Source organism: Sander vitreus, chromosome 8 (assembly GCF_031162955.1).
Source record: "Sander vitreus isolate 19-12246 chromosome 8, sanVit1, whole genome shotgun sequence".
Taxonomy (NCBI): domain Eukaryota; kingdom Metazoa; phylum Chordata; class Actinopteri; order Perciformes; family Percidae; genus Sander; species Sander vitreus.
The window spans coordinates 32,518,606-32,541,284 of record NC_135862.1 but is presented as its reverse complement, the minus strand read 5'-3'; the positions used below and the strand labels follow the sequence as shown (position 1 = coordinate 32,541,284).

Genomic DNA, 22,679 nt, shown 5'->3' with positions numbered 1-22,679 from the left:
CAAAAACTCGGGTTAGTCTCGTTGACATGTTGCCTATGGAGAGTTTTGCATCCTAAATCATAGACACATTATCAAGAGGTAGAAATGGTTTTGACGTGGACATGTGTAGCAGCACACAGTACACTGTGAACATATACAAGCAACCAGTCAGTTCAGCTCTCTGCTTTGTCTGAAGTGCCTATAGGAAAGTTGGACTACTCCAAAGGGACTATCAAATAAAGAAAACACTGTTTCCTATTATTGCTGCAGTCGAGCTCGGAGGTGGCTTGTGTAGCTTATGCCAAATGCCAGCGGAAAAATAAATAAAGAAAGAAAGAAAGTGAAATTATTACCTTCTTACCTTCTACAGTACCTGTACCCCTGACAAAAACGAGCTATGTTGCTGTTAGTGATTCCAAACAAAGATTTTTACTTCTTTTCTATAATTCTATAATTAAATTTCTTTGCAGGAAAGACACCAAATCATGTCAGAGTGCTTAATTTTCCCACCATGATTATTCACTTTGCCATATAGCCAAATTAATTAAACAATTTATTTTCCAAATAAAAACAGCTTCGTCCTTAAGTCAACGTAAACCAAGCTAAATCCCACAGTTTTGTGATGTTAAAATGTGAAAATGTAGCATGTGTGTGGGGGAGAGGGGTGGGGGGGCAGGTTGGTTTATCCTTGCGGGTATGGGAGAGTGTTTCCTCTGAGAAGTTTTTCCAACTGCAGACCTCATGGTGGAGCCCCCAGAGACCCTATTTGAATCACAAATGTCTTTCGTTTTTCAATCGTTCACAGGTTTTGGTCAGTTGAGGAATTTTGGGACCCATTAAAGCCTGTGACAATGACTTTCACCCCCGGGGCCACCACAGGGGTCGGCCCCCCTACTGACCTCTCCATTGCCGCCAAGTGATAGCTCCAACGGTCCTGTTCCCGGGTTCAACAAAGCACCCAAAAACCGCTTTGGGGTCAATGTCTCTTTTTCTCTCTGTCGCTCTGTTCCTACTTGCTGCCTTGTTCTGGTTCAAGTCGGGGCTTATCAAAGACAATCCACTTCTGTCATGTGGCCAAATCATCTTGACACCCATTTAGCATGCTCATCAGAGGACAGTTATGAATATTCAAGATGATGCCAGGGACCAGGGAGTGGCAGAAGGAGGGGGGAGAGAGAGACAAAGAGGAAGATTAAATGTGTACATGTGAGTGACTGAGCCAGAGGAAGTAACAAAAACAACATAATAACCAAATTAAATACAAGAAATTTTAAGACCAGAAAACACAACATTTGAGTATGATGATGAAAAGCATTTTGAAGCATGCATATCAAACATGGTGTAGATAATGAACAGAAGATGATACCGACTTGGCCAGGCTCAGATGGTCAGATCAGAGTTGTACTGTGTGCATTTGCAGGAGATGTTTCTGGTGGTTTGGCATGTCAGCACTGTGATGATGATCACTGTTAACCAGCACAAGTGACTCTGCTTCCTAATTTAAAGCGATTCTTCTTTTCCACCTGCCAATCCTGACGAGACCCTGTATCTCCATTCTCCATTATGCCTGCTCACCAAAGCTTTGCTCTGCTGTCCATAGCATCCGTCTGCGCCGCGTTCTGGCTCCATCATGCGTGCGTGTGTGCGTGTCGTCGGTTCACGAGTACCTTCTGCCACGTGTGACCCCAGCTCTTTTCCAGCTCCATTATCTTTAACGCACCGGGTCCATTTTTGACAGACCGGCTTGCGTCTCTGAAGCCTAAAATACCCTTATGAATGTATGTAAATGCCTGTAATTATTGACATTTCAATCATTACCAACTTTGTCTTAACACATATACAACAAAACTAGTTTTTGGTGTGTTTTTTTGTGATTAGAGAGAGAGCGACCAAGAGGACACACACAAATGAACAATCTCAGAGAAACTTAGAGTATGATGGAAAACCTTTTGCCACTGCTTATGAATCACAAGCTTTTTATGTCCTTGTTTTTGACCACTGTTTGGTTTATGAATGTATTGGATCTTGTGAGAACAAGAAAGCCGAGCCAGTTTGTCTGAATGAGCCTGCCTGTCTCATTGACATCGATGTCAAAAATTTCTAGGATCACATCCAAGCTGAGACAAGTGATCGTTTGGACTTTAAGAATGCGGCACTGTTCCAAGCTTTGATGTTTCATCTCAGATTGTAGATGGAGACAGGAAGGGTTATCATGGGTTGTTGCATCTTCGTGAAATATCGACATTTGTGGACCCGGATGATGTTTTGGTAGTCATTTTTAGCATATTTTCTGTTTGACATAGTGTGATTGCAGTTGAATGAATTTGTCACTTCTCTCAGTTGTTATAGTGTTGCATTGCCAGACCTATGTCCGCAGCGCTGTCGAGTAAGGTCTGGCTACATGCACATACGTTCTGGGATAGGAGAAAAAAAACCGCTCTGGGTCACAATGGACGCAGAGATGGTGGCTCTGCAAAATGGTCTCGGGAAGGAAATTGTTTTGGTGGAACATTTGCACCCCGCAAAAGAAAACGGCACATACAATATAAAATGAAGTTAACTGTTCACACGATACAGTAACGTTAGCTACATACATTAGCTGGATACATGGTTAAACATAATTTGCTCTTACCAGTGTATCACCGTGTGTACTTCGTCCATAGCAATCCCCACCAATAGGTCCCAAAACGCCCCAATAAGAGAGTAAATGCTGTAAACATTTTCTTTTTAAATCTTTACAGTCATTCACTGAAAGAACCAAGCAGGCCTGCCTTGTTGCATGATCCATGTTTTCTTCAAAACGTTCCATTTTCAGAATACAGCTTGCTATCTCGAAGTTTGTTTGTTTCCCGAAGTGAGTAGAGATTAAAAATGGCAACACACAGAGAGCGGAAGGTGAAGACATCTGGGGTCTCATTTATAAACGTGGCGTACGCACGAAACAGGGCTGAAAATGTGCGTACGCCACTTCCCACGCAAAGGTTGTGATTTATAAAAAAACAAACTTGACGGGAGAGTGTGCGGTCCTCCACGCAAACTCTGACCCATGCGTACGCACATTTTGGAGACAATGGGAATTGGCGACGCAGATAGTGAGGTGGTGAACTGATGTCAGACTGCGGAAAGTAAATCCTCTTAGACGGAAAGTAAATACGTATTGATTAGGGGTGGTACGGTTCATGAAAAAACATCCGAACCGATCGGTTGGCTTGTCTCGGTTCGGAGCGTGTGTGTCGCACGGTTCGTCAGTACACTGTTAATGTGCACTAACCACTTACTGCCTTAGTGCCCACTTTTGACACCTATGTTAAAACACTTACTGGAAACGACGAGGGGAATGAGCGTGACGAACGCAACACATGGCAGCTGATTGGACGAACGCGTCACGTGGTTCTTGCTGCTCCCGAATTTCAAAAAAGACTCTAATGGCGTCTCGTTCTGAATACGATCTCGTATTTTATGAAAATAGTTCACCTAAAAAGTGTTTCTGAAAACATTTTAAGCGAGAAATAGGCCATACAGCTGCTGAATCTGTCTGCTTTTTTGATCGACAAAGGTCAGTTTAAAAAAATTTCTTCCGATTTTGAGAGGCGCCGAGCCGACCGCTCCTCAGGTGGAGCGTGGAGTGCTGCAGGTCACGTCACATGCAGAAATGTCAAGTGGGAGAGATGAGGAAGGCTGCCCGGAGTTGGAGGATGTGCTAGCGTCGTATAAGTCTGGTGTGTGGGAACATTTTGGATTTCATGTTATCTATGATGACAGAGGAACTAACCCTAACAATAGATAGAACTGCCACTGTGTGCATGTATTCTGCAACATGCATTCAATATGCTAATTTTAGTTATATATCATATGCTGAAGTATATTTCTGGAGTGTTAAAGATTAAAAGAAAAAATAACAAGAACCGTACAGAACCGAAAACCGTGACCCTAAAACTGTGATACGAACCGAACCGTACCACCCCTAGTACTGATGCCTCACGCACATTTTTTCACTCCATATCCTCCACGTTATCATGAAGATTAAATCCAGCAGTGTTATTTGCGCTTGTACTGAGTGATAATTGTTCCATAAACACCATGTAAAACCCAACTCAAATCTTAAATAAAACTTTGATTTTAATATTTAATCGGAGCTGTCTCACTGTCACATTGTCCGCTACGGAGCGCAGGAGGAGGGGATGGCCCGACTGCATGGAATACAGGATAGCATCAAATACACAGTGTAGCCTAAATAACTAATTATCTGTCTTAATACTGTGCATAGATCATCAAATGTCAAAGTCTGGAAATACAGCCGTTAAGCTCTTGCGCAATCGTTACACTTAACGTGACAAAACCTGCATGAAGAAAAGTGTGTTTGGCTATTAGACTTTCGTCTTCAAATTGTATCTCGGGGTGGGGGGGGGTACCACTAGTTGATGCTGTGATTTTGGCAAGGTGTTAACAATCACAAATTGTTGTAAACATATAAATTCTGTGGTGACCCCTGAACGTAATGCTGCATGATGGCACTGCTGGCCCTGCAGGAGGACTACGCCAATGGAAGAATCAGGAGAGACTTCAGGGACCATGACGATGACTGGCTAATATGCCGATTTAGATTCCCTACAGCTGCGTTCTTGGATCTATGTACTGAATTGGGTCCAGTAGAGAGGGCAACACGCTGGAACCGTGCCATCCCGGTCCAAATACAGGTCCTCGCCACTCTGGGGGCCACCGGCTGTTTCCAGAGGGAAATGTCAGACAGATAGGTGTTTTATATAAGTATTATACATAATCTTCAACTTTATCATTAAGGCTTGTTTGGATATAATATATAGTTCTGTTAAATCTTATCATTTACAGTAGGTCTGGTATATCGAAGCTGTCCCCGAGTGCTGTAATGCCTGCCGTTTTGGACGTATTATTAATACATGTAGTTATAGATCAGGTTTCCATACACTGTGTGAGAACAGGCTGAAATTATAATTCAATTTGCAGCAATTCCCGAGCGTCTGAGAAGTTTTTTGCTTTTTCCCCGCCAGTCGTCATGATTCGGCTTAACCAAAGAACAACTGCCAGGGTCATTGACATACTGATCAGCATTCACGAGGTGCTTTGCATTGACTATTTATGTTTTAAAATGGGTGTGTATAGGGCGAGATAAGAGGCTGATTCACGTACGCACACTTGTGGGTAATCTGTGATTTATAAAGGGAACATTGCTTACAGGTGTGCGTACACACGGTTTTATAACTGAAATTTTTTTGCTGTACGCCATTTTTGGCTTTTGGCCGTACGTACACTTGTAAGTAAAGATCCTACACACAGTTTTATAAATGAGACACCTGGTGCGTGAGCCATGTTCCGGATGTCAGGCAATTATCCTGGAACTGTACTTCCGTTGATCCGGACTACAGTCGTTGATTTTCACATTTTGTTCCAGCAACTCCTCATGACCAGGTTTTTAATGAACATGAACAGACAGAAGGAGCTTCAGTGTGATCAGGGAGTGTGATATGGTGTGCCAGGGGTTTTGATGGGTCACGAAAAGCAGACAGGTGTAGATACGGAGGACTTTTTCCTTCGGTCTAAACCAAAACAACAATGTTTTTGCACAGCTGGTTTCAACTATAGAAGAATTATGGGCACACATTGAGGGTTCTTTACTCTTCCAGTAAACACATTTCTTGATTTCTTTGTCTGTCTGTTGTTTTCCATCTGTTTCCTTTACCAGAATTTACTTTCAAGGTGAATATATGCACAGATGGACGAGTGTATAGATAAGTGGTCAACAAACCAGTCTTGGTACAATGGTTAGCCTGTTTCCTGACCTCTGTATGTGTATGTACAGTATGTGTGTGCTGCGTGTTTTATGTTTGTGGGATGCGGCGCCTTTGAACATCCCTCCACAACTTAGCCTACTGTATGTCACTGAGATGAATGGGGGTCAGGGCTGGGCCACCCACTCCTCACCACAGTCCCAAACCTCTAAAAAAAGAGTACTTAAAACACGCCTTAAAAAAAACCCAGTTGGATTTATTTAGATGTTTATGTGCAGCTAATGTGTTTATTTTTAACTCATTCCCAGTTCAGGAGTCAAGAGTGTTGGTCACTTCCTTATTTATTAATAGTTTGGCCCAAAGTGCCAGTGGATGGATGTAGCGACGGAGCACGCAACATTTCTTGACAAACAACACAGAAGTTCCTGCATAAAAAGCTTCTAAAAAAAAATCATTTCCACTTATGACTGAGAGTATGAATTATTGTACACAGTCGTCTGCATCACCACACCAAAACACCAGTTTGCACCATCTGTGGGCTATAATGTAAGTCCATAAGTCTTCTTTCTTTGATCCGTCAGTTCCAGTCATGTTTCCTTCAAGAGAGCGCTCTTCAACTCTGCAATTTCAGACTGGTGAGGAGGGTGTCTATCTAAAACAGTCTTGGCCCATCTGTGTCACAGGCCATATCTATGATTATCTGCATTTTATTGTTCTCTCTATAGTGTTGCCTACCGCCTGCTCCTGCCCAATCTTCAGCACCGCGTTCTCTCTAATGAGTCACAAAGGTCTTCAAAAAGCTGCTGGCTAGTGTTTGGGGACAGTGGTAGAGATGATGGCTCTTGTATAAAGTCAGAGTTGAGTCATTTTAAAAGGAAGAACTTCAGGCCCTGCCAAACCCAGATCGGGTTTGTCGCTTGTGGTTGAATCATAAAGGTACACAGTAACGTTGCCAGAGCTTGTGGAAATGAAAGCAGCTGTATTTAATTTCAGGAAGTATCAACTTGTTCCCTGCTGGTTCATCATCAGTAACTGGTGGGTCTCTGAGATTATCTGCTTGCTGCCCAGTGTGATGAACATGATGGTGGTGAATGTGAGGGATTCTGGTGCGTGAACACCAGTCAGAAATGAGAGGAGAGGTGGAGGAGGCTTTGGAGAAGACCACATAATCCCAGGATGACTCACAGCCCTTGTCATTTAGAGTGGGATTTCCTGCAAACACATGTCTGCCACATTGTGTAGCTCTTAGTCTCTGTCAGGGCTGGGAGGGTTACTTTAAGAAATGAATTATGATACAATTACAAATTACCTGTTAAAAAAATGTAGTCAGTAACCTAATCCAAGTAGCACAACATTGAAGTAACGTAATTTGAATACTTTCCGTTACTTTTCAATTACCCTCGTTACCAAATTTGGGCATAACTTGCACTGTACTGTGATGTTTTTCCCCTTTTCTGCCTTAATTTCAAAATGATGGCGACATTTCCACCCAGTGAAAGTAGTTTTTGAATATTAGAAACCATGATAATGAATTGGAAACATTTATCTATGGTTTCACTCGAGACCAGAGTGGTGTTAGTGTGAGACTCGTGTGCATAATATTGTTATTTATTTAAAAGTGTATTCTTGCTTATAATTTCCTCCTTTTTTTACTAAATGTCTCTGTAATCCAGGCACGTCTTTTTTTCTGTAACTTTAATGGAATACAGTAGGGGTGCACGATTCAGAAAATGTCGCGATTTGATATCGATTTTTAGGCTCAAGATTCGATTCAGAATCGATTTTTGATTCAAAAACGATTCTCGATTAAAAAAAACGATTCACAGTATGTAAATGTAGTTACTTTTCCCATGTGATGGCAGTAGACTTAGAAGTAATTTAAAAGAAAAGAAACACAACAAATTAAATCTAGTTTGATATTACTTTATATGTCTTCATACAAAAATAAAAACTTTTGCAACTAAAAACTGCAAAGTGCCAAGCTTTGGCCAGCTTTCAAATACATTTAATTCAAGTGTAAAATAAAACTGTTAAATAAAAAGAGCTTTTCGTTCAGAGTTGGGAGTTTAGAGCACTGAAAGTGAGTGTGTTGGTTGACTGGCATGTTAGGTACTTTAGGTTGTTGTGCGTCCACGTCTTTAATGTTAATCTCTGGGTGATGGCGTACCATGGGAGTTCTTAAGTTTGTGGTGTTTCCAAAATACTTAACTTTTGCTTTGCAAAGCCTGCATATAGTATGATTCCTATCAAGTTCCGTCTTCCTCTCGAGGTTATAAAAGCCGAAATGTGTCCAAACTCTCGCTTTCAATGAGGATGGAGCAGATTGAATAATTCTTTCTGTGAGGTTTGCCATTGTTTGTGCCGACTAAACTACTTCCGCTGCTCTCGTTCTTCTTTTGATTATGACAAGAGTGTCAGTGTGAATTCGAAGCAGCGCCATCTATGGGAATGGCGAGCTAAACTCATTTCAGGACAATAGTATACACGCCATTACAAAATGAAAAAAAAAAATATATATGAATTGATTTTTGGAATTCTATGAATCTTTTGAATCGGTAGAGCTTGAATCGAGCTTGAATTTTTGCACACCCCTATACACCCATACAGTTACCGTTTTGTGTATCCTAATTACGTAACGCCGTTCCATGTATTCCGTTACTCCCCAATCCTGGTCTCTGTCTATGATAAGAGCGCTGTTCATTGACAGTTTTGCTTTTTTTCTGATTTCCACAAAAAGTAGAACTTTCTTAGACAAGCTTTAACCAGACTTGTGTCATCACTGTTACCAGACATATTATATGCTGGTCTGATTTTGTCTAATATTGAGTAGGGAGGGTCAGGGTGCACTCGTTGACCCTACACAGGCAGACAGACACTGAATATTCTAGCCAGACAAATGCTGCCCATCCCGTCAGCTTGCTGGCAAGGGCAGTGAGGTAGATAATAATTGTCAGCTTGGCTCTGCCAGTGCCAATGCCAGGGTGGGCTAGGCCTGGTGGGTCTGTCTAAGAGGAGCCTCGCATTGCCAGACCTATCTCCACAGCGCTGTGGAGATAGGTCTGGCTACAGCACACATACATTCTGGGATAGGAGGGGAAAAAAACGCTCTGGGTTGTTTGCATTTTTATAAACTGATCACAGTCGTCTTTGGTGGCACTAGCGACGGTGGCTCTGCAAAATAATCCCGGAAAGAAACTTGTTTTGGTGGAACATTTGCACACTGCAAAAAAAACAAAACACCACATACAATATTATATGACGTTAACTGTTCACACAATACAGTAGCGTGAGCTGGATACATGGTTAAATGTAATTTGCTCTTAACAGTGTATCGTTCTGTGTAACTTTGTCCATAGCAATCCCCACCAATCAGTCCCAAAACGTCCCAGTTACAGAGGAAATGCAGTAAACATATTCTTTGTAAATCTTTACAATCATTCACTGAAAGAACCAAGCAGGCCTGCCTTGTTGCACAGTCCAAATTTTCTTCAAAACGTGCTGATTTCAGCGTGTAGCTTGCTAGCTCAAAGTTGGTTGTTTCCAAGAGCGAACGGAGTTTGAGAAAGGCAACACACACATAGGGCAAGGTGAGGGACATCCGGCACGTGAGCCAGACAATTATCCTGGAAATGTACTTCTGTTGATCCAGATCCATGCTAAGAAGGGCTAGATTACTGTGGGCATTGGGAGTTCACAGGGCTGAGGGAAAGAGGAGGATATACACAGAGGCAGTCACAATGTTGCAAGAATGTCCCAACCACGCACACATTAAAAAAAGAAGAAAAATGTCTGTGTGCATACAATCAACAGCAATAATTCTTTCTTGAATTCCCCCAAGTGATATGTGTATTCTAAATTTGCTTTCTGTATTCTTTTATTACAGACAGCCATCCAGATGTTGAAATCAAACTCCACTCAGAAAATGTTCATGAAGACAAGAGGAATGATGCGATGGCAAAGCAGAAAGAAGCAGCACCAGACAGCCTGTTGTGACCTCGTGCTTGGGTCAGGCTCTTTCTTGGCACACCTGAGTGACATCATAAACATGGCCGAATTGACCAGTGAAGATCTGAGCCCACCTGTTACCAGCCCAAGCTTTAAACGTAAGTCATATGGCTTTATCTTTTAACGTATTGAGTGTTTATTTTACGACCTGGAGATTGTAAACTGAGCAGGTCCTCTTCCGGTTGTTAAATGTGAAGTTCCTATCAGCTAAAAGAACTGCTGTATGTTGATGTGGTACCTCCAGTAGACCACGTGGCCAGCCATGCCAAAACACTTATGAACTTCCAATGAATATCCAATGGAAACTAAGAAAGCGGAGTTCACTATGCGGCAAAAACAAGATACTTTCACCCAGGAAACGCTCGTTCATTCCTCGGGAGTGTTTTAATCTAAACCACAATCTTGAATCTTGGCCCCTAAGAAAGGACCTTCATCTGGCGGTCCCCGCGGCCGGCTTGCAGTCGCCTATCGGCGGCGAAACAACTAAACCTGCCGCTGGTAGCCGGCGTCCCGGAGCTCAGTAGCGGCTAAATACAACCAGCAACTGCCGCTCGGATTTTATCGTTCTTATCATGGCACTATGTGTTCACGTTACAGCAATTTCTTAGTTTAAAATACTTCTATTTTAGGTATATGATAAATGGTCTATTGGTGAAGTGGCATTGATTACTTTGAGGGGGTGATACATTTTTTCCCCACCAGGGATAGAATTCAGCAGAGGCAGGGATATGTAGACCAGAAAGGGGGAAATCCCACGCATTCCCCACACCCCCTCCCGGCAGATCGCACCCTGCATTTGTGTGTGTGTGTGTGTGTGTGTGTGTGTGTGTGTGTGTGTGTGTGTGTGTGTGTGTGAAAAACAACAAATGTGGAGTCACACGCCACCTGAGCTCCATACCTGCTCTGGGTTTGTCTCTGGGGTTGAGCTCGGGAGATTTTTCCGTCCGTCTGTTCTTAAGTACATTTATCACTCAGATCACTCAGGGTTGTGGAGAAGAGGAAAAGTGGTCTGGCATGGGATCTGTCACCAAGTCCTCCACATTTATGTCACCAGACTATTTGGTGGCCACTGAAATTGGGACCTCCTGTTTAGACTGTGGGAACTGTTGGCAGTTGGTGTAAAATCAAGCAATGTTTCAGCTCCTCATTGTGAAATAAACAACTTCTGCGATGCTTTGCTAACAATATCAACTATAGCGGCTAGAGCTGCAAAGATTAATCGATCAGTTGTCAACCATTGAATTAATCGACAACTATTTTGATAGTCGGTTTGAGTCATTTTTGTTATGATTTCAGCTTCTTAAATGTGAATATTTTCTAGTTTCTCCTCTATGACAGGAAACTCAATATATTTTAGTTGTGGCCAAAACAAGACATTTGAGGACATCATCTCGGGCTTTGGGAAACACTGATCGACATTTTTCACCATTTTCTGACATTTTATAGGCCGAACAACTAATCGATTAATCGGAAAAATAATCAACAGATTAATCGACAATGAAAATAATCGTTAGTTGCGTTCAAATAATATGAACAAATTACATTTAAAAAGTGACAGTCAAGCTTACAATGCGGTGCAGATTTCCCAGTTTCTACAATTTAAAAGTAAGCTTTAGTCATGTTTAAGTGTTGATGTTGTTATGCATTTGAATATGTTATTTCTAATTTGTTCATTCATCGGCACCAAAACCAAAAAACATCAATATCCAATAATATGTCACTTTTGATGTTTACTACAGGACCAAGCATATGTACAGATGTGGGATGTTTTCACGCTCCATCTTCTCACAGTCCAACAATAGCATCGCTGACATCCTCATCAATCCGTTCCCAGTGTAGCAGTAATAAGATGGTAAAGAACAGAGTGTCAGCAGTGGTAATGAAATGCATCCAAATGGCCCCCTCTGGACATGACAAATAAAGTCCAGGTGTCCAAAGGAAAAGGTTCAGTTACGGAAAACGCAGGCAGCATACGTCAGGACTTTGACCCGGGAAGCAAACCTGGGGACCCTGGTGGTTGGAGGTAATGCTGTGAACGTGTGGGGCAGGAAACTGGTGGTATTAAGAGTATTCCTGAAGCCTGAATACACGGTATATCTCTTTCTTTCTCTTATTTTTGCACATGGACCACTACTTTTAGTCTGTTTACTCAAAGGATCTAAAATGCCAATGATTCCGCATGTAGTCCCATTGCTGGACTTTTAACACCTCAGTATTGAGTTTTCCATCACCCTTATTTGTAATGCTGATGAGTTAAGAGCATGCAGATGTGAATGGGTCTCGTCCTTGTCATGGCGGGGCTCACTTCCTGTCACTGGGCCCGATGACGAACACCACCCACATTGGCTCCCTAGCAGGCAGTCAGGCTGGAAGGCTGCAAGGCAGGGTGACACAGGGGGTTTGACACAGAGTGTGGAGTTTTTCACAGTCAGAAGCACAGAAATAGTCTCCCAACTCCTCCTGGAGTTGACAAGGCAGGCGTGCGTTCATTGGCCTGCTGGCCGGGCGGGATGTGCTCTTGTTGTGATTACCTGCCTGAGCTATGGAAAAAAGGCTGCTGTCTGCCAATTGCCATGATTAGCGCCCCGGCCGGTTCCTGGGTCAGCTCAGAGGGCAAAAGTGTCTAGACCAGCCGGGGGTTTTCCACAGGCACTTGCCTGAGCTGTAATTATTACTGCTTACAGTAGAGCCCCAACTCTCAGGACGCACATTCCACTGTGGACGGCTGTGCGGCATTACTCCCTTCAGTGTGTGGTGGGAGTCAGATCAGACATTGGCTTTACTTATGGTTTGAATATTGTATAGTTAATGGCCTCAATTTTGTCATGTCATGTTATTTGATTTAAGCGGATCAAAAGATAGGAGGGTGGGAACTGTTGTGGTGAGCTCATGTTGAATTAAAGTACTAGTAAGTGTAACACTGAAAAACCCAACAGTTTTATTTGAAGACTTGATTGCTTGATTGCTTGATTGATTGATTGATTGATTGATTGATTGATTGATTGGCATTGTGCAGTTCAAGAAGTCCCTACCGCTTAATGTCAGGATCTTCTAGCTTGCTGCCTGCATTCTGCATTACAAGCTCAGTGTTTGCCAGAAAAAGCACAACCAGTTAATGGTTCGGAACTCTGGCTTATCTTGGCCATCGACGCAACAAAAGCTATAATTATCTGCAAAATAAACTCCCTTCCTTGATTGTTAGACAAATAATGCATTAAACAGTTCCAGATAAACTTTGTTTTCCACTGTGTTGCCAGCCCCTGTGGAGAAGGAGAGGCATTCAGGCCACCAATACTGGAAGACCATTTCATTGGGCTACTCAGGAAGTTGAGTACTTAAAAAAAAATATGAATACATTATATAACAGATTATTACTTGAAAACTCAGTTTTGTTCTCTGTAAAAAGAACTAAAAAATATGCCCCTCATGTTTCCCACCTGCCAACAGATTGAGTTTTTCTTGTGTATGTCAGCATTGTGTGTCTCCCAAGGCCTTCTTTATATAGGCCCAGACATTATTTTTGGCATTTTCTTCCTGACGTGTACCTCCCACTCCTCCCACTTTTTCTGGCCCACCTCCATAAGGGCCGAGGAAGCCTGGCACTCGCCTGAAGCTCTCAGCCAGTCCTGGGCAGCTGGGATCTGGGGGAGCTCCCTGCAGTTCTGCAGTGTGCTGGCAGCCCCCTTTCTCCTGCGCCCGCCACTCTTAATTCTGCCTTTTTACTTCCAGCCAGCTTCAGAATACAATACAGAGGAGCCCTGTGCTGTGCTGTGCTGTGAACACAGACACACACCCGTGGGCGTACACACACATCCACACTTTTATAAGCCATTGAAAGAGACAAGACCAAAGGCGGAAAGAGGAGCAGACGCCTCTCAGATGCTGAGGCTTGGCTCCATGTGCCTCTTGACACAGACGGCCGCACACAAGATAACTGTTGTTTATTGTTTATGGAAGGACTCTCTGCCACACTCCACGCTCTCTTCATCTGGAGACTCCTGAAGGGCCACAGCCAAGAGCCACAAGGGAAAAGAAAAATGGAACTCCCTGTATCTACTGTATGTGTGCGAGTGTGTGTGTATGCAAGAGAGTGTACAGATGCTTTTGTGTTTGCATGTACAGTGGTAATATACACTTATTGTACAGTCTTGGACGCTATTATTCTTCTGTAGCTTCCGCATGGAGTATGTGTTGTTTGCGCAGCTGGAGTTGGATCAATGTGGAGGGGATAGGGAGGCCATCTTGTTCCACTGTGGTCTCAGTCACAATAAAGTCATTATAGCAGATGTACTTCCGCTCCGGTCTGATAGACGGTGCACGATCATCTACTGTGTTATGTAAAACATTTTGCAAATGTTAAGATACACTTTGCTTGGTGAGAATTGTATTGGGGGAAATTCAGGAACAACAAAAACTTGAGTTAGTTAGATTTATACCAATCTGTCGCCCTCTGACTCAATGGGTCTGATAGCTCAGGAGACAATACCAGTGTAATTATGCTCTCAACTCTCTTCTTTAGCCATGAAGTATCCAAAAGACAAAACAACAGAGGAAGTGTGCACTATACTGTGCAGGCAAGATGCAAAATGTGACTGAACCTGAAAAAAGATCACACATTTGTGGATTTCACGCAGCTTCACTTGGGCTTTTTGTGATTCACACCAAAAAACATAAGATAAGCAGACTTTGTAGGAGAAACAAATTTTGGGAGAAACTCCCTCATCCGCCAAAAACTCATTGCTGTCAAACCTACGTGCAAATGATGAAATAGGGGACACGCTGAATCTCTAGATGAGCCACAGCCGAACCGCGACTGATTGAACCTGCAACATACGTTACAGCTTGAGTTTTATAAAAAAAATGAAAAAATAATTTAAAAAAAACACACATTCATAAGGCGCTTTACTTATGCCATGTAAAACGGCTTGTGACCACACAGTGCAAGTTCTGCTTTCAAATGTTTAGTTTAAGTAAAAAGCGAGCCATTATCACTCAGCACAATATATATATATATATATATATATATATATATATATATATATATATATATATATATATATATATATATATAAAGGTGTAGATTTTCAACTCTAATATATATATATAATATATATATGGATACAGGAGGCCAAGCAATCGGCCCAATCCAAACAGGCAAGTTTTGAACGGGCACTGCACTAGTGCTACAAATGACATGTTTAGTGAGACTGTTTAAGTAAGACAAAGAGAAAAAACCCTCAGTCATTTCTTGAAATTGAATTTTGGTGATACATGGGCAGAGAATACAGTGTCATAGGTCAAGAGAGGAGAATGTGCACATTATATGTAATGATGGAATATTTATGAGGCAGAAGGATGCCTCTGTACGCTGATTTAAAAAAACAACAAAAAAACAGTGGGAGTCTGTTAATGTTGGGAAAATATACAGTTCAACAGATTTTTCTGACTGGAAAATGTAATGCTAGGTTCACCGCTTACCTTTGATGGGTGTTAATAGTCATAGAAGAAAATCTTAGGCTATGTATAAATATATAATATATAGTATTTGTACTTAGGCCGACTTTTCTGCTCGCTCAGGTCTCAGCTCCTTCCTACCACTCGCAGCCATGTGCTGACAGAAACTTGTTGGTCTGTACCAGGTTCTCAGCAGTTAAAACCAGTAGAAAGAGAAATTCCTTCCTAATGGTGCATGGAAGTAATGATTCACCACTGTAGTATTGTTTGAACCCTTGGCCAATCTTTTCCACATTACCTCAACACTGCACCTAAAGAAAAACATATTCATTTTCATGCAGTTTTATATATTTCTTCTCCTGCACAAAGTTTGACTGCTCAAGTTTGATCCGTCTCCCTTGCTTGAAATGTGCAGTTGGTAGGAAAGAGGCTGCAGCTGGACCCTGATCAGGCCTGATGGCGATGGAGCATGAATAGCAGGGTAGCCCTGGGCAATATAAAAAAGTCCTGCTGACGACTGTACCGGCAGGGTCACAGCCCCTCCATGCTGCCCCGCAAAAGGAGAGAGGGAGTAAACAGGCGTAATAGGGAGAGCCTAAAAGAGACTTGGACTGTCTTCTTGTAAATAATTGCATTCATTGTTCTCTGCCACTGTTGGTTATGGTCACAAGCTGTTTGGTAGGCCCCTGTCTGTCTGGTGCTCCCCATGAGCCCGGTGTCAGCCCCTACGCCCCCGAAGGGGAGCAAGTTGTGCCAGGGGTGAGGATGCCAGCTTCCTGACCCGGTGGCCCTGCGTCTGACGTGCCCACGCCAGGACCAAACGGTCCCTGGGCCAGCTCGGGGACTCAGGGCGTGCTGTGCGCATGCTGCTCCACTGTTAAATAAAGCTGGTTCAAAGAGCACATTCCTGCCCCCGGCCCAGCAGCGAAATAGCGAGCTCTCTTGCTTGTTGTGTCAAAGCACCAGATTGTTTCGTTTTATTGCTTTGCCTTTATCTGGGCTGACTCTGGTACAATCTGATTGGATGCAGCATGTTATTAGCCTCTGTTGTTGGCTGTGGGAACAGCAGATGGCTTATTTGGGCCAGATTACCTGTACTCCTTATCTTAAGTGAAGAATTCATTCCAAGTGCTCGGATGTTTCAAGAAAGCTGCTTGTTCACATTACAAATGCGGTGCAGTACAGTCGAGCTTATCTCAAAGTTAACACCCACTTAGACTGTAAACCTGTAATAGCCATCTGAAGAAAAAAAAAACACTGCTGTGTTCACTGTGTGCATATTTTATGTATTGTGCTCATGAGATCATGATTCCATTATACCCACTGCTATAATAATTATGAGTCCTATTTCTGTATCTCTCTCCCACAAACAGCCAGGGTCTGCCTGAGGTTTCTGCCTGTTAAAAGGAAGTTTGTCCTTGCCGCTGTCGCACCAAATGCATGCTCCTGTGGGAACTGTTGGGTCTCTGTAAATTATAGAGTGTGGTCTAGACCTACTCTTTTTGTAAAGTGTCCTGAGATAACTTCTGTTATGATTTGACACTATAAATACAATTGAAATGAGTTGAAATTGAATTGGTAGCTGTTGAAGACTGGTCATTTAAATCATAAAGTACAAAAGAGAAAAGCATACGAGTGTCACTCCAAATACAGCAGCAGCATTTTTTAATGGAAAGAAACTGTGAGCTGTCACCAAAGATTTCACTTGTTCAGCAGGGCCTTTAGGAACTAGTTCATTGCTTTCGGTCTGCCTTTCAAACTCCGTAGAGGACTGACAAGGCTCTCAAGCAAATACTGCGAAATGGATTGTTACATGAGAGGAATTAAAATAAAAAATAAAAAAAATAAAAGAAATCAAGAACTCTTGTTTCGAGTTTCACTTTCTCTCCCTGAATTCCACCCCCCCCCCTCTGGATTTCTCTCTTCTCCTTCCTTTTGCAACTTTCCGGAAGTCTCTGTGCGCCGTTGCGTCCAAAGTTGCAAAAATACAAGCGTGGGAACTAACCCGGTCCAACACAGCATCATCTGCAGCCTGTAATGATAGAACCTCAATGACATCATGTGTGTGTGAGTGTGGGGCTCTGGTAACAGTGCCGTGCATCTCCTCAAAATACCAGCGGCTAAGTGGAACACACAAGCTGAGCAATGGAAGTCAGATGCTCTCGGGCCCTTTCTTGCCGGCTATAGTCGCCCCTTTCTCCTTTCGTCTGCTGATAGGTTCAGGAGACTCCGATTGAGGGGCCTCCTTCCACTGTCTGATTTTACTGTATGGAAAATACAGACCTCTGTAACAAAGTGGAATTGGATCTAAGCCGCCCCAGGCCACCGTGTTTGATCTGCACCATCTTCTGTACAGCTACCCATATCTTGACAAAGGAAAAAAAAAAGTGCACAGCACATTCAGGATGTTATGGTATTTTGTCGTATAAAAATCTGACGTCACGGTGGACGAAAACTATTTTCATATGTTGCTTGACATTATGAAAACGATTGGTCATGTATTCATACATTCATCCCCACGTTATCTTGGTTATCGCTCATGTTTTGTTTGTTTTTTCTTCGTTTTTTTTTAAATGAACTTCCTGTAAAACCAGTAACCAGGTTTGTATAATACGTTTGTTTCTTTTGGTTTCATATTGTATACATTATCCTGCTGAGTACTTGCATCTGTGTTGCATTCCTGCAGTGCAAAGAGAATTGCATTTTCTAACCCAGCAGCTGAAATCTGATACAATGCCTGGATTTAATGGAGCTTTTATATGACTCTTGAGATCATCATGTTGTGAACAACATGCTCTTCATGTGAATTGCAAGAATAATTGTAGGTGGGGAATGTTTTATCAGGTCTGACTGAGGTCAATCATTGTTCCACAATGGAGCAGAGATCAAAGACAGGAGAGAAAAAAAAACTCCTAGGCTTGCAGGTAGTATAGCAGTTAAACTGGAAGTATGAAACACACCCACCCACGCACATTCGGTTTCCCAGCTAGTGTGGGATGATCCCTAAAGATGTGAAACTCAAACCATGTTGTGTGTTTGACCTCAGATAATGGATAAGTGGTGAGTGCAGAGCAAAAGAAAACTTTGTTGTCATTGTTAATTGCACTAAATCCGGCAACATTTTAAAATGCAACATGTTAATACTGCTGTCAGTTCCACTAATTGCTTGAAAGTGTGTCTCGTTAAACAGTAAAGACATTGTTCAAATATATCAACAGCTGATAAATGTTTAAGACATATTTTCATTTTTGCACGGTATTCATTTTGTGCTTACATCAGACATTCCAGAAAACCATTGGAGTTTGAATGTGAGCTGTAAAGTGCTTCACTTCCTTCCAACATTAGCATAGAAAAAAAACAAAACAAAAACAGATGCAACTAGAAATTACTGAGAGAGAGAGAGAGAGAGAGAGAGAGAGAATACTGTAATTTCACAGAGACTGAACAATCTCTAAATTTTATTACAATAATACCTAGATTGTTTTAAATTGTAATCCAGATCTGCATATGAGTACCCTGTACTTTCACAACACAGTAGAGTGGTTCATGTTAGGAAAACATATCAAAAATGTCTCGCAGTGTTAGTACATTCCTGAATCCAAACACTGATCCAAATCCAGACCAATAACAACTCACCTGGCCGATTGCTTATCTCTCTGTATTTTAGCTAGACCCCTTAGAGGAGGACCAGATTTAAGAACATTTGCGGTTTTCATTGAGTTTGTGACTGCAGTGTGTGTGTGTGTGTGTGTGTGTGTGTGTGTGTGTGTGTGTGTGTGTGTGTGTGTGTGTGTGTGTGTGTGTGTGAGTGTGTGAGTGTGTGAGTGTGAGTGTGTGTGTGTGTGTGTGTGTGTGTGTGTGTGTGTGTGTGTGTGTGTGTGTGTGAGTGTTCTTGTTTAACTATATTCGTGGGGTCCAAAAACCGGGAGACGGCTTTGGACAACTTTGTGGGGCCAAAATGCTGGACCCCACAACTTTAAAGGGCTGTTTGAGGGTCAAGACTTGGTTTTAGGATTAGGGTTAGAATTAGGTTATGGTTAGGTTGAGGGTAATGGTTAACATTAGGCATTTAGTTGTGATGGTTAAGGTTAGGGTAAGGGGCTAGGTTAATGCATTATGTCAATAACGGTTCCCCACAAAGATAGTGAAACACGTGTGTGTGTGTGTGTGTGTGTGTGTGTGTGTGTGTGTGTGTGTGTGTGTGTGTGTGTGTGTGGACGGAGCAGGGGGAGATGATATGGATCTTGATGCTGTGGTAATTGCAGCCGCATTGAAATGTCTGTATGGATATTACAGTTCACATTCAAGTTTGATGAAAACAAACTACAATTTTCCATCCTCTGTTTGCATCACAGTCATTTGATATTGTATTCATTAGCACACTGGACAGCACACTTAACAGCAGAATGGGTCCTTCATTTTGTAGTTCTATAACCAACGCGACGTGGGCTTATTAAATTAAGGGGGAAAAACACTTTTGTCAGCGTTCGTCGGCTATACAGAAGTGTTTATTTTCTTTAGCAAAATGTGATAAGAATTAAAATTTCATTTCAACCAGTTTATCTTTGCATAGGCTAAATAAAGGTATTTCCACAGTAAATTGGTTGATAAAAGTGTATCAGAATGCAGGAAATGAAGTCTTTGACGCTCAAACTTTCCCTGGTGGATGGCACCCAGACCCCCCAATATGATATTGGAATACCTGGAATACCCAGTGAACAGCTTGTAGCAGTATTGCAAAGTACCAACTCTCATTTATTGTTGACCATAGCTGTTCCCATAGCTATGTCTCATTCTGTTCAGGAGGCCATCCCGTAAAACTTAGCCAACAAAACACCAACTAAACTAGAATGGTCTTTGTTTAATTAAGTAAAGCCAGAAAGACAAAGAAGGTAATCATGTCATTTCGCAAGTGCCCCACAGGAAACCAAATGCACGTCAAGACAGTGGAAGACAAAGAAACTGAGCGGCTGTTTCATGTTAACACTAAATAATAAAAAATAAAAAAACATTATTATTTATTAGCGGTTTCACTGTGCCAAGTATGATTAGTTGTTTCTTTTCTATAGGAGATTCAGTTTTACCAGACCACCATTGAATACTCTCTCTCTCTCTCTCTCTCTCTCTCTCTCTCTCTCTCTCTCTCTCTGCCTCACTCAGACACCTCCTAGCTCTCTCTATCTACCCACTGGATGGGAGTATAAGGATAACAATTTCTGTATCACATTTACTGCTGTGGTTTGCTTAACCATTTCTGTAGATTTATGTGCTGATCGTACAGCCTGGTAATTGATTTGCTCTCTTGCTTTTTACAGTTTTACAGATTTGGAATTAAGCAGTTCAATAATTCAATACATTCCCATCCCACTCTTTTTTAGTCTACAAACAAAAAAGACATCATGACATTTGACTCTATAAGTAGAAATTCTTTTGTTATTCAAAATGTAAACCAAGAAGTACATTCAGTATTTTTTGGGTGTTGTCAGGTACGCCATACTAGAAAGGAGAAGAAAAGAGTGCAGCACATGGTCCAAATACTACGCTTTTTCTCTACTTCCTTCTTCATGATGCATAATCTTGTACCTCCCTTTCACATCCGTTTTCCCCCTTCCACTGGAACCAGAAAATCAATCTGCAGCATACACGTTGTCAAACAATGATGTAGACCCTGGTCTACCCCATCCATGGGGCCAGTCGTGATTGAGTCAAGATCTGGTCTGGGCTGTTTGAAATACGGTCTCAATTATTTAGTGCAGGGCTCCCACAAAACCCTAGCCTTATACAGACATACGAGCACACACATGCATACACTCACATCCCCATTTTACCCGTTAAATTAAAGTCAGATTACTATCACTGCATCCCAAATGTGCTTTTCAGTAAATACAGCTCTGTTTCCTCAGCAAGTCGGTTCACATCCCCCACTGGGAGGCCCCTTCAGAAGCCTGCTTTGCGCTCTCCACGCTATGTACTAATTGACCGAGCCCGTTGGAGGTGAGGTGAGGTGGATGGAGATGGAGATGGCGACGCATGGCAGTCATATGTGACTGAGGCCACTGAGAGAGTCTGATGTGGGAACCATTAGCGCACAGTGTCGGTAGAAGCATAGAGGCACATGCGGGGTGTGCAGCTTGAACAAATAAGGCCCTCTGTGTTTTGGAGTGAATAACCCTGCTGCCTTATTACCAGTTTGAAGTGTGGTTTGCTGGCGATGACATCAATGACAAACAGAGCGCTCTGGTTTCATCTTCAGGGATGGAAACTGCTGCTTTGAACTTCAACAACTTCTCCATTCATTCCTTATGGATGTAGACACTATAGGATCTTAGTCCTGCAGTAAAGCTTGACTTTTAAATTGCATTAAAATAATACAAATAACAATGTTATTTTATGTTTTAGAGGTTGCATTAAGATCATAAAAAAATATGTAAAAAAATGATGGATAAAGCTTTCGCATCCGAAAAGGGAAGCCAATGCGGAAGTGCCTTAAACCTGCATTCTATCTAATTTCCAGCATGGGACGACTCCACTGGTTGCAAAAGGAGCCGGCTTGCATAGATGTCTATGAGAAAATGACCCTAATTCTCACTTAATTTATCACCTCAGTAAACATTTTCATATTTCATAATAAGTTTATGGACTCATACCTTTGACTCTTTTTCAATACAGCATGATGTTCATTTATTAAAAATATGGTCCCATTTATTTTAAAACAGATGATAAAGCAGGGGAAGCTTTAGGGGCGTGGCTACACGCCGACTTGTCACTGATGATAGAGGCTTATTAATGCTAACCATGGCACTGTGTACATTAAATTAGCCTTGAACTTGCTTTTGGGTGTTGTCTTTGTTTGTGTTTTAAACTCAGACCTTCTCACTGTGTGTTTTCACCCTCTCAATGAAGATTGGAACATTTTGGTCACCTGAAAATGTCTTGTTCAGCTTTCGGAAGCAGCCAACCAAAGCTAGCTACCTAGCACTAGCTTTAGCTTGTTACTTAAGAAGCAGTAAGCATTTTCAGCCAGCTCTGTGTACTGTCGTACATGCAGATGAACGGCGCAACTACCCGGAGGTCAGTGTTTACCCGCCGATTAAACTCCACCGGATGACTCCCTTCAGAATTGGTAGCTTACCCTCTAGCGTTTAGCTTAGCGCTATTACAACCGCAGACAACATTGGCTTGGCCACATCATCATCCCCAGCTCCGCCCTCTCGTCCAAAAATTGTCACGTCCATTTTTATATAAAAAAAACAAGATAGCAATGCTAAACTCCCAGCTTCAAAACAGTAGTCCACCAACCACAGTCACTGCTGCTACGTCCATTATTTGTACAGTCTATGGTTGAGATAGCAATTAAATATGGCTATTCGCTGCAAAAGTTAACATGGATAGTCGACAACAATTTTAGTCAAATTTAACCAAAAATTATTACACATGCTTCTGTGACCACCTACACTGTAGCCTAGTTAATTAGCT

At 42.1% G+C, this 22,679-nt stretch overlaps 1 protein-coding gene across 8 annotated transcripts in view; it reads left to right on the top strand.

Moving 5' to 3' along the window:
• Positions 1-22,679, top strand: part of LOC144522634 (uncharacterized) — a 133,833-nt gene that overhangs the window by 75,845 nt on the left and 35,309 nt on the right. For all 8 annotated transcript variants that reach the window (XR_013502418.1, XR_013502422.1, XR_013502419.1 and 5 more), the window contains one exon: positions 9,628-9,847. Coding sequence is in view for 1 of the 8 variants with exons in the window: in XM_078257868.1 (XP_078113994.1) it covers positions 9,628-9,847 (220 nt within the window). In the remaining 7 variants the exon portion in view is untranslated. The remainder of the gene's footprint in view (positions 1-9,627; positions 9,848-22,679) is intronic.